The following is an 11,765-nucleotide window of genomic DNA, read 5'->3' as shown; positions in this document are numbered from 1 at the left end:
GACCCCCGGAGAGCGGCCGCCTGACTTTGGTGGCGTCCACGTGACCGCGGACGGGGGCGGGGAGGGCAGCCGCGCTGGGCCTTCTGGGAGTTGTGGTCCAGGAGCCCGGCTCTGCAGCATTCGAGGTTTAGAAGCAGAAGTCCCCTCTAGCAGCTCCAGTCTGTCAGACCCAGTCAGCACTTAGCGAAGGGAAAGAGAACCCAAAACAGGAGGGGGGCGGGGGGGGGGGGGAAGATAAGGGTCTCTCTCTCCTTTGTAGTATGTACCGCCAAATAGTAAGTGTGGAAGGAAGGATGGAATTAGAAACATCGCCATTTGCCACCAACCGTAGAAAGGACTAATTTAGGCCAGAATCGTTAGTGAAAGCTGAAGCCATTGGGTTAAGGTTTTTGGGACACTAGATGTACGCAGTCTCACAGTATCTTCCTGCAGATTACTTACAGTGAAGAAAGGAAAAGAAACCTGCTGTGAGAAACCTGCTGTAAGAAATCTGGTAGACAGACGCCATCTGAATCAAGGACAGGATTAGCATCACCATGATAGATTGGCATCGCCACAGGCCTCCAGAAGTGCTGCACTGGGCAGAGCACAACATCGCTCCTGTGGCATTCCTGTAGAAAATACGTTCCTGCCCTGGCTGGTTTGGCCCAGTGGATAGACCCTTGGACTGTGGACTGAAGGGTCCCGGGTTCGATTCTAGTCAAAGGTGTATCAGAAAAGCTTGGTCTCAGGAGATACATGCTGAAATATGTGGGAGAATATGTTGTTATGTAATATCTGCAATTTAATCTCAAGTGATTCACAAGGTAATTAATCATAACATGTAGCTACCCACAGAGAGAGAAAATGTGATAAAATGTTAACACGATGAATCTAGGATAGATATATGTGATATGGAATGTATTTGTCTCACCACTTTATTTAGGTTTGAAAATTTCCAAAATAAAATTTAATTTATTTAAGGTAAAGGGGTTGGGGGTTGGGGATAACCAAAAGGAAGGACTACACAGCACTGAGCCAAAGGGTATTGGGTCCAGAGTGGCAGCAAAAATATACTTAGGACAATGAAACAATGAAGGGCATTGGAGACGTAACAGGAGCGCCTAGGCTGGGTTGCTTTGGCTCACTGGGAAGTCAGAGAAAGGGGACCTTGGAGGCAGATTCAGAGGGTCAGCCCAGGATGAGCTGCCACTGCCCATTGCTCCCCTGGTGGCAAGCCTCATGGGGTCCCTTAGAGGTTAGGGGATATGTGCCTGTGGGAGGGGGAGAAGAGAGGAAAAGGAATGGACCTGGTGTGCTTCTTGGATGGAGAGCATGCATTGGATCCTTTGTCATGAGCATATTTCTCTCTCTTGCAGGTGGAAATTTGAGGGGAGGACTTTCCAGCTGAGCTCTTTCAGGGTTGTAGTCTCCACTGATTGGTTGGTGCCAGGCCAGAGAGTCATTAGTCAATGTAACTGGTCCAGAGGCAGCCAAGGTGTCACTTACCTGGTTTTGCTGCTTTTCAGGGCCTAGAGCTGAAACACAACTGAGGCCTAGATGTTATCTTTAGGGAGGAAAAGGTCAGGGGGGTCTAAACCGCCTGATCATTGATATGAAACATCAGAGGTCCAAGCTGCATGACCTGTGATATGCTAGGGGAGGATAGGTTACCCTGGGGTGAGGTTCTTGTTTTCCCAGTTTTGCTCTTTGCTAGGCATCTACCCTGGTGAGTTTCTGTACCTGCCCATCATCCCTACTCTGCTCCTGTATAACAGTTTTTCTAGAGTCTCTGAGGCTGAGAAGATAAGGGAACCCCTTTTACCATATAATTCAAAATAAAACCAAAACTAAAACCAAAATATGAGGAAGGAGGTCCAACCGGTTTGTATATTTCCCTAGGATTATTGGGCAACACTTTTTAGGAAATACTGAAAACGTTTTTTCAAAGAAAGCATTTCCTCATTAGTATGACCTGGCTTTGCCCCTTCCAGTGATGGTTTCCAGAGTGCTGGCCCCCCATTAGAGTATGAGGGCACAGAAGCTGGTTCACAGAAGGCCCTGAGCACCAGGCAGGGTTGGACCTGACTGGTTTGACTGATTGAGTGGCTGAGTGTGGTTTGTATGAAGGCGCCCAGGCAGGCAAAAGAGCTGAGCAGAGCGCAGGGGTGGGTGTGGGTGGGTGGATGGAGGATGAGAACAGTTCCTGGAATGGCCGACTTGTGCGGGAAGAGTGGCCCATCGCTGTGGCTACACAAGGCAGGGCTGGTCCCAAAGGTCGCCCCTGTCAGACAGGTGAGGAGCCTGAACTTGTCCTTCTGCTGGACAAGTGGCCCTTTCAGAGGACAAATGGGCCAGGGTAGGAAACGGCGGGGGAAGGGAAAACACAGCTAAGGCATCTTGTCAGGAACAGCTTTCACCGTAGGAGGAGAAGGAGGGCTTTGAGTCCTCTTGTCCTCCTTACCCAGAAACCCAACAAACTCTGGTCAAAGGTAAGATGTGATGGGTCAGGTGGACGTGGCTCATGCTTCAAAATGCACATGGACTTTGCTGCTGATCCCACAAGAATGGTGGATTATGTGAGGTCATCAGACTCCTCTGCTCCAAAACCTGAACAGTCTCTCCTTGTTCTGTGGGACAGAGCCCAGACCCCTTAGCTGGACAGGTCAATAGGTATCAAATTCCCACCCATCTGAGCTCCCACTAAGCTGTCTCAACCCCACCCCAAGCCTTTGCTGCAGCCATTTTGCACTCTTGGATGGCCCCATTCTCACAAAATGTCCCAAATGCACAGCCCGGAGTGAATACCCCCTTCACCAAATTCCCATGGCTTTAGGGTCTTCAGACATGCAGCAAAACGCTGCTGTGAAGGGTGACATAAGTTCCCCTCGGTGTTGTAAGCACTCGAAAGCAGGGGAGAGGTGGAATGCAATGCCCTGTATAATCTTTTAATACCTCGGACCTTGCTGTCCCTCGGGAAATGGTAGTCAAATTGCCAGTCATCTCGAAGGAAAGATGTCACCCCGCCCCCCTCAGCACCAGACTGGGGTGGAGTAAAGGCTCCAGAAAAGGCCAGAGGAGACGGGTGTGTCCTGGGACAGTGCAGAGGGAAGCATAAGCCAGTGGCCCAGGGGGCCTTCACGAGGCCACCCAGGGGGTTTCCAGGTCCAGAATGCCTCCTCTGACCTTGACTCATGTAAGGTGGCGTTGGCGGTGGGGGGCATGGAGTTGAGGAGGGTGTGGTGGCTCTGGGCTAAGTCAGCTGAAGGCCTGGAATTGCTGGAGCCACAAAGAGCTCTGCAGGGATAGCATCCCTGCTAAAGGACCCAAGGGACTAATTTAGGGCACCTTCCCCAGGGAGAGGAGGTGCATTGGGGTCTTCTTGGGGGAAATGCCAGGATTATAGGGTTAACTTACATTGCACTGAAACGTAAAGTAAACCATGCCTATTCTAATTGCCAAGACATTTTTTTAAATGCAATGCCCTGTATGATCTTTTAATATAATGATTCTACAAAAGGAAAAGTTACACAAAAGACAGAGGTTTTGGCCCCCGCTGGCGGCACCCTTGCTTTCTGGTAGCGGCGGGGTGCGGGTGGCCCGGCATTTGGTGCTGGGATGAGCCGCGCTCTTGGGAGGCAGGGGAGCCGAGCCGGAGCCACGGCCAGTGCAGTGGGAGCCGTTGGGTTGACCATTGCTGCTGCAAGATTTGCAGGCCGTTATGCTTTGCAAGCCATGAAGCATATGGAGCCTCAAGTAAAAGAAGTTTTTCAAAGTCCACCAAAATCTGCCTTCAGTGGTGGCTATTACAGAGGAGGGTTTAAACCCAAAATGACAAAACGAGAAGCAGCAATAATACTACCCTGTTTCCCCGAAAATAAGACAGTGTCTTATATTAATTTTTGCTCCCAAAGATATGCTAGGTCTTATTTTCAGGGGATGTCTTATTTTTCCATGAAGAAGAATATGGTACACATTTATTGTTAAATGAAAATAAAGGAAATTGATTACCTGTATACAGTAGTACGGTAATTGTCAACATAAACCAGACAAACTGTGAATCCTACAGTATCAAGAATTTACTCATTTATTCAGTGACAATTATGTCATCATCTTCTGGAACATCATCATAACAATCCAATTCCTGAATTTCCTGGTGAATTTCTTGTGACTCCATTTCTTTCAGAATCAGTGGACCAAATCTCTCATGTTTAGCCTAGGGGGGCCTTATTTTCCGGGGAATGTCTTATATTGGGTCGGCAACTAAGTAATTGCGGGTTTCACACACATATGGCTTCAGTTGAATTTTTAGGTTTGCAGACGAAGTACAAATGTAAAACACATTTTGTTCTTTGATAGTTGGCTATTCAGCTGTTAATCAGTAAAAAAAGTTTTTTGATCTGTTTTGTAGTTTTCGTTTGGCGTTCAATGAAAAATGGAAAATCAAAAGGAACATTTTCGTCATATTTTGCTTTTTTATTTCCACAAAGGGAAAAACGCATCGCAAGCTCATAAAAAGTTATGTGCTGTTTATGGTGACGAAGCCTTAAAAGAACGGCAGTGTCAAAATTGGTTTGCCAAATTTCGTTCTGGTGATTTTTCACTCAAAGATAAAAAACGCTCTGGTCGTCCAATTGAAGTTGATGACGCCCTAATCAAAGCAATAATCAATTCGGACTGTCACAGTACAACACGTGAGATTGCAGAGAAGCTTCATGTATCACATACATGCATTGAAAATCACTTAAAACAACTTGGCTATGTTCAAAAACTCGATACATGGGTTCCTCACAAACTGAAAGAATCACAGTTAACGCAACGCATTAGCAGCTGCGATTTGCTAAAGAAACGTAATGAAAATGATCCATTTTTAAAACGACTGATAACTGGCGATGAAAAATGGGTTGTTTACAACAATATCAAGCGGAAAAGATCGTGGAGCAGGCCAGGTGAACCAACTCAAACAACATCAAAAGCTGATATTCATCAAAAGAAGGTTTTGTTATCAGTTTGGTGGGATTACAAAGGAATTGTCTACTTTGAACTCTTACCACCCAACCGAACGATCAATTCTGATGTCTACATTGAACAACTAACGAAATTAAACAATGCAGTTGAAGAAAAGCGGCCCGAATTGACAAATCGAAAAGGTGTTGTATTCTATCATGACAATGCAAGGCCACACACATCTTTGGTCACTCGGCAAAAATTAATGGAGCTTGGTTGGGATGTTTTGCCACATCCACCATATAGTCCTGACCTTGCACCATCTGATTACTTTTTGTTTCGATCTTTACAAAACTCCTTGAATGGTAAAAATTTCAATAATGATGATGATGTCAAATCGTACCTGATTCAGTTTTTTGCTAATAAAAACCAGAAGTTTTTTTTAACGTGGGATTATGATGCTGCCTGAAAAATGGCAAAAGGTCATTGATCAAAATGGGCAATACATTACAGAATAAAGTTATTTAGTTCCATGAAAAAATTGTCTTTGATTTTCTTTAAAAAATCCGCAATTACTTACTTGCCGACCCAATATTTCACTCAGAAGGAAACCTGTAAGTAGGTCTTATTTTTGGAGGATGTCTTATTTTCGGGGAAACACGGTAGGTGTAAGCCCTACCGCCAATAAAGGAAAAATAAGCGATGCTCACCAACGAATTATGCTTTTAAATCACCTGACAAGGGAAGATCTCCTTATACAGCAGCCAAAATTAATGAAGCTAAAGATTTACTAGACAGTCAAGCTAAAAAATGAAGTAAATGTCTGGTAAATTTTAAGCTGTTAGTCAGGTATATGAAAACAGCTTTTTGTAATACAACGTCCCAAAGCTACACATTTTAAACATGACTTAGCACAAACAAACAAAAAAATTAAGTGTTGGTAAGAGTGTGGAGAAATGGGAACCTTCATATATTGTTGGTGGGAATGTGAAATGATACAGCCACTTTGGAAACCAGTTTGGCAGTTTCTTTCAAGTGTAGACACAAATTTACCATATAATCCAGCAATTCTAACCCTTAGGTATCCACTGGAGATAAATAAAAGTACATATCTAGACAAAGACTCATATGAGAATGTATACAGCAGCTTTATTCACAATAGCCCCAAACCAGAAACAATCCAAATACCCATCAATTGCTGAATGGATAAGCAAAATTGGCCCACTACAAGAGAATGTTACTGAGCCATAAGAGGGGATGAAGCACTGACACATACACTATAAGATGAATGAACCTGGAGAACGTTTGCTGTGTGAAAGAGGCCAGACTCAACAGGACAACCTCTGCATGATTCCATTTCCTTGAAATGTCCAGAACAGGCAAACCCACAGACGCAGAAGCATATCAGGGGTTGCCAGGGCTGGGGGGAAGGGGCAGGGTAGAGACAGGAGTGACCATTAATTGGCATGACTTTTTCGGGGGTGGGGCCCACAGAAATATTCTAAGACTGGATTGTGGGGATGGTGGCACAATTTGGCAAATTACTAAATATTTTTTAACTGTATGCTTAAAATTAGTGACTTTTACAGGATGTGATTCTACCCCAAGACAGTTGCTTTAAAAGCATTTCCTGTCCATCGTTCATGTTTATTTCTGAGTAGACTGTGCTCCCTGTAGGGTCGCTCTCCTAGAGGCTTAGGTAACCTCAACCGCCATCACAGGGCCTTGAGGGGATTCCGAGGACTCCCCTCAAGTGGGGGGCGGTGGTGTTGGGGGCCAGGAAATAAATTCTCAGCCCTTTTTGTGAGACGTTGGAACAAGGGCCACCAAAGGGAACTTCCACAGCCACCCCGAGAGGCTGCGGTGACAGCTCACATGCTGCCTGTGCAGTTTCTGGGAAAGCAGTTCTCACAGAAGCAGCCTGTAATGGGAGTGGCCCCGCACCCCGAGGAGGCCCCGCGGGGGCCCAGCACTCCCATCAGCCTGGCCCGGCCTGTTAAAATGATGGCATAACACAGAGAGGCAGCAGCAGCATCGAGGGAAAGAATGCGATTCTTAGGGACCCTGACTCAAGTCTCAGCCACCGCCCTCTCTGCCCCGCTCAGGTTATCTCCCCCCCCCCCCCCCCCCCCCCCCCCCCCCGCCCCATGGAATGCCCACATTCTACGTTAGATACCAGGTGTGCCTGGCCCAGGGGCAGCATCCTGCCCCTGGCTCCCCAGGCTGGGTGGGGACCCTCTGTGGAGTGTGCTGGGGTCAGGGAGGGCTGAGCACAGCTGGAGACTTGCTCCTCTTGCCAGCCCGGAGCATGACCACAGCTCCCGGGGGGGGGGGGGGGGGGGCTGACACCTCATGGGCAGAGCTCCAGGCAGGTGCAGTTCACCCTCCGCACAAACCCGCCTATCGAGGCGGCATTGGCCAGTGTGAGGATGGCGCCCGGCGGGACTTCCTTCCCCGTGGCTAGGTGTGAGACTTCCCCGGGGACCAGCACCCGGTCCCATATGGCCAGGCCAGCCATGCTCCCCACGAAAGCCTCTGAGCCATCAAACCCACCCCCTACAATGTCTTGCTCCTGGCCCAGCACCAGGGACCCTCCGGGGGGGATCTCATAGCCCTCCCTGAAGCGGGAGCCGGTGGCCACCAGCCTGCGGTCCACGTGGAGCCAGTACCTGCCCAGGAGGGAAGTCCAGATGACGCACACGTGGTGCCACTGGCCGTCCAGCAGCGGCTGCAGAGGCAGCTCCCTGAAGGCCGGGTCTCCGATCACAAAGTGGATGGAGCCGGGGGCCAGCGAGTCCCGGCCGTGCAGCACCAGCTTGTTGTCGTTCTCGGCGGTGGCGTAGGAGAGGAGGGTGCCCAGGTGGCCCGAGGCTGTTCGGACCCAGCTGCACACAGACAGGGCCCGCAGGCCTGAGAGGAAGCCGGGGCTCAGGAAGACCACGTTCTCCGTGGAGGTGTTTGGAAAGACGAGTGCAGGGCCCACGTTGCAGACTGGAAACAGAGGAGGGGGGCGGGAGAGTCAGCTCAGGCACCACAAGGTCACCCAGAAACACCCAGAAGCTTCCAGAAACAGCCAGAAACATACATGCTGCAGGCTTTTCCTAAGGCTTTTCCCAAGGCCCCAGCAGCTGGCTTTCATCAGGCAGTAACTGTGAGGACTGCGTCTGACAGGCAGGAAGACGGAGACCAGGCAGTTACGTGCCTTGCTAGGGGGCAGGCCGCACCCACACTCCTCACCATGAGGGAGCCTCTCTGTGAGTCACCTGTGGCTGCTGCGAGAATTCTCCATAAACTCAGTGGCACAAACACAGATCTTGTACCTCAGTCCTGGAGGCCAGAAGTCCAGCACAGGTCTCCCTGGGCTAGAACCATGGTGCTGGCAGAGCTGGTTCCTTCTGAAGGACCCATGGACAAGCCCGTTCCTGCCCTTTCCAGCCTCCAGAGACGCCCACCTTCATGGCTCAGGGCCTTTCCTCCATCTTCAAAGTATATCCCTGGGCCCTCTGCTTCTGTTGTCCGACCCGCCTCGAACCCTGATGCTCTGCCTCCCTCTTATTTAGGAACACTGCGACGACCCTGGGCCATGCCATAATCCAGGGTCATCTCCCATCTCAAAATCACAACTGCATAGTCCACTTTGCCACATGAGGTGACATAGCCACAGGGTCCCAGCGTCAGGACATGGACGTCTTTGGGGGGCACCATCCTGCCCACCAGACCTCCTGCCAGATCTGCCTGTCTGGGTGTGGGGTGTGGGGTGGGGGTGGGAGCAGGGGGAGCCTCCAGTTGCTGCACCTGGTCTGAGGTTCTGACTGGCAGGCTGGGGCAGAGCCTGGGAACATGCTTTTCTAGACCGTCATCCCACTGAGCGTGAGGATGGAGGGCCTCCAGCACCTCTCTCTGCCTTGGGGGCTCCTGCCATTATCTAGGGCAGCGGTCCTCAACCAGAGCTGACTGTGCCCCAGGGACATCGAGCAGGGTCTGCATGGTGTTTTGGTTGTCAAATCCATTTTGTGGCAGCCCTAGCAGTTTCTGGAAGGTCAGCGGTTGATCCTGTCTTACTGGCGAGGCCACCAGCATGTCCTGGGTGAAGGGAAATCCTGATTCAGATTAAGGGGCCCCAGAGGCTGCTAAACAAGACAGCGGGAGCAGCCTAGACAAAAATACAAGTCAAAGATAGAGGGGCCCTAGTGGGTGGAGGCCGGGGGTGCTGCTAAACGCCCCACAAAGCCTGGGGCAGCCCCCACAGCGAAGGACCGTCTGGCCCCAAAGGTCAGTACTGCTTTGGTCGAAAAGCCCTCACCTGGGAAATCAGAGCTGGCTTTTCAAAGGCCCGGCCCTCCACAGGTGGGCACAAGCCCCACGGGGTGCCAGCTGAGCGAGGGCCCTGCAGAGGCTCCTGTGGCGATCGGTGGGATCCTGCCAGCCCGAATGAGGCCAATGTGCTAATGCCAGGCAGCACCCCACGTGTGCATTCACCCCTCATGCCCAGGCCAAGGGTTGGCCTGACCTGCTGGGGACCCACAGCCTGGCGGTCACCGGGATGGCCCCTTTCTTCTGGGCTGGGGTAGTGGGGCATGAGCCAGTGTTCTCTCCACACAGGACAGGGGAGAGGCTTCTGGAGCGGACAGAGGCCAATGCCTCAGTCAGTGAGCGGGAGAGAGGGGGTGGATAAGGGAAGGCAGGTCCATGGTACTTACTCTCTCCCAGGCTCTCAGGGCGCCATGCCCGCTGGCCGCCTGGGCCTGGCGGCTCCCGTGTCCCCTGGAGACGACCAGCGAAATCCCGAGGTGGGCCCAGGGGCTCCGGGGAAGGTCTGAGCACCTGCCTGATCCCCTGCAGCTCCAGGGAGCTTTGGCTTGGCAGCCCAGGCCGGGCAGGGTCCGTGGTGCCAGGGCAAGCCACTGGGAGCCACTCCTTGAGAGCATCCAGCCTGGCACCCTGGCTCTGGACAACGCCGGTGAGGTGAGCCAGCGTGTCCTGCAGGGCTCGCATGTCCAGGGCCAGGCTGGACAGTGCCTCCCTCTGCGCCGCCTGCTCCTTCCTCTCCCGAGTGAGCTGCTGGGTCCTCTCCCGCAGGGCGGCACCCAAGGCCAGCAGCCTGGAGTCCACCTTCCGGCTTCTGCGTTGTGTCTTTCGAATCCAGGTCTTGAGGTGGCCCAGGTCGCCCTGCACAGTGGCCTGCGACTGGTTGACGGCCAGAGCCAAGGCCTGGCTCTCCTGGGCCAAGCTCTGGAACCGGGCGTCGATGCTGTAGGACAGGTTGTAGTTCCTGGCGACGGCCTGCAGGTGTGTTAAGGTCACCTCCTGGAACCTCCGGAACTGCAGAGGCACAGGGCAGCCGTGGGGGCAGGGCCCGGGAGGGCTCCGAACAAGCCTTCCCTGCCATGCTTCTGTGGTGCCTACCAACGGCCATGGCCAGCCCCATCCCAGCCGGGTTCAGGGAGGGGGGGGGGGGGACCAGCTCAAAGTCATCGGTAGCACTGTGTTGGGTGAGGGCTTCAGGCCACCAGCCTGGTCCCCTACGCTTCACCCCTGACCCTCAGGGTCCTCCCTGTGGGTGTGTGGACACCAGGATGGGCTGAGAGAACTGCTTACGCGGGTCAAAGCGGGGAGCACTGGAGGCCCATGCGGGGCGGGAACTGGCTACAGACCCGCATGGGAGTGTCTGCTCCACAATGGATTGCAGACCTCACCCGCTGCCCAGTGCTGCCACCTCCTCCACTCCCCTGCCCTGTCCGTTTCTCTCCCCTCCCCCCACCCCTCCATAGATCCGACAGCCTGGTTGCACCCCTGGGGACTTCCTACCCCCTCCCAGCCTCTGACTCTCACTCAGCCCTCATGTGTCAGAACCCTTACTTGTCCGCAGAACCCGGGCCCGGGGAACCTTTCTGCTGGCTTCCAGCCGCAGGGAAAATAACACCGGCTGATAAAAAGAACTGCACACTCCACGCCTGTGTCCCCAGAGCGCCAAAGCTCACTACTCCATTTCCGTCACGTCTGTCCTTCTGTTGCCAATTAAAAACAAAACAAACAAACAAAACAAAACCGCCTGCCCTGCATGGTGGGTGTTTACCTGTTCCTCCAGCCTGCGGAGCCTCTCGAAAAACGGTTTTCTTTGCCCTGCAGGGCCGGCTTCCTGCGACCAAGCTCCATGCAGGTAGACAGGCACAAAAACAAGAAGGAAAGACAGGGCAGTCCCTCCTGGGCAGCCCATTCTGAGAAGAGCAGCGGGAGTTGCCACCAACGTGTAGGATGCTGCCGCCTGCCTGGTGCTCCTGCCTCAGCCTGTGCTCCCTCCAGCTCTCAGTGGAGAAATTTCCTTTTTTGACTCTGGCTGGGAGTCAGATACTTCCTGCCACCAAATGAAAGGCATGTGCCTCCCAGCCCACGGGCTCGGGAGAGTCAGAGGTTCCCAAGGAGACAAGCTTAAAACAGATGCGGTGTCTTTGGAAAATAGCTCCATGGGGTGAAGGCCCTGGGCCGGCTGGCTCCGCGGCGGCCGGGGTGATTGCTTTCGCAGGAGCACAGGGATTCATGTTCCCACCAAAGGAAGTAAAAGCAGGACACAGGACCTGGCTGGGGCCAGCGGGTCCTTGGATCCAAGTCTGTAGTGGGGCCCAGCACCGCACCAGGAACAGGGCATCCTATGAGGACATCTCTCCCTCGTGTAAGACAAAGGACACGGGACCGGGAGCCGCCATAATTTATTTTGGGGACAGGTTGTGTAGTGGGCTGGATGGTGACCCCCAAAATGTAGGTTCAAGTCTTAACCTCTGTATCAGTACTTGTGAATGGGACCTTATTTGGAAAATGGTCTTTGCATGATGTAGTCCCCC

At 52.3% G+C, this 11,765-nt stretch overlaps 1 protein-coding gene across 2 annotated transcripts; it reads right to left on the bottom strand.

Moving 5' to 3' along the window:
• Positions 1 to 7,063: 7,063 nt before the first annotated feature.
• On the bottom strand, positions 7,064 to 11,765 carry PTX4 (pentraxin 4). Of its 2 annotated transcripts, none has more exons than XM_036408882.2 (3): positions 11,003 to 11,765; positions 9,627 to 10,248; positions 7,064 to 7,917 (listed from the first exon to the last, which is right to left on the bottom strand). In XM_036408882.2, exons 1-3 carry the CDS (start codon positions 11,141 to 11,143, stop codon positions 7,277 to 7,279), a joined length of 1,404 nt encoding a protein of 467 aa, XP_036264775.1. In that variant the 5' UTR covers positions 11,144 to 11,765; the 3' UTR covers positions 7,064 to 7,276. The 2 variants fall into 2 exon arrangements, with proteins under 2 accessions (XP_036264775.1, XP_045427430.1); XM_045571474.1 differs by having other exon boundaries at positions 9,627 to 10,209.

Source organism: Pipistrellus kuhlii, unplaced genomic scaffold, assembly GCF_014108245.1.
Source record: "Pipistrellus kuhlii isolate mPipKuh1 unplaced genomic scaffold, mPipKuh1.p scaffold_m20_p_4, whole genome shotgun sequence".
Lineage (NCBI taxonomy): Eukaryota > Metazoa > Chordata > Mammalia > Chiroptera > Vespertilionidae > Pipistrellus > Pipistrellus kuhlii.
The sequence above is the reverse complement of the archived record's forward strand: the minus strand, read 5'-3'. Positions and strand labels throughout refer to the sequence as shown.

What these genes read in the sequence shown, in the direction of transcription:
- PTX4 (XM_036408882.2), bottom strand. Translation starts at nt 11,143, where the DNA reads ATGGGCTGCCCAGGAGGGACTGCCCTGTCTTTCCTTCTTGTTTTTGTG. An exon ending in TCCGCAGGCTGGAGGAACAG is followed by an intron (nt 10,249 to 11,002) that starts GTAAACACCCAC and finishes GTGCCTCTGCAG; the next exon opens with TTCCGGAGGTTCCAGGAGGT. An exon ending in CCCTGAGAGCCTGGGAGAGA is followed by an intron (nt 7,918 to 9,626) that starts GTAAGTACCATG and finishes CTCTGTTTCCAG; the next exon opens with TCTGCAACGTGGGCCCTGCA.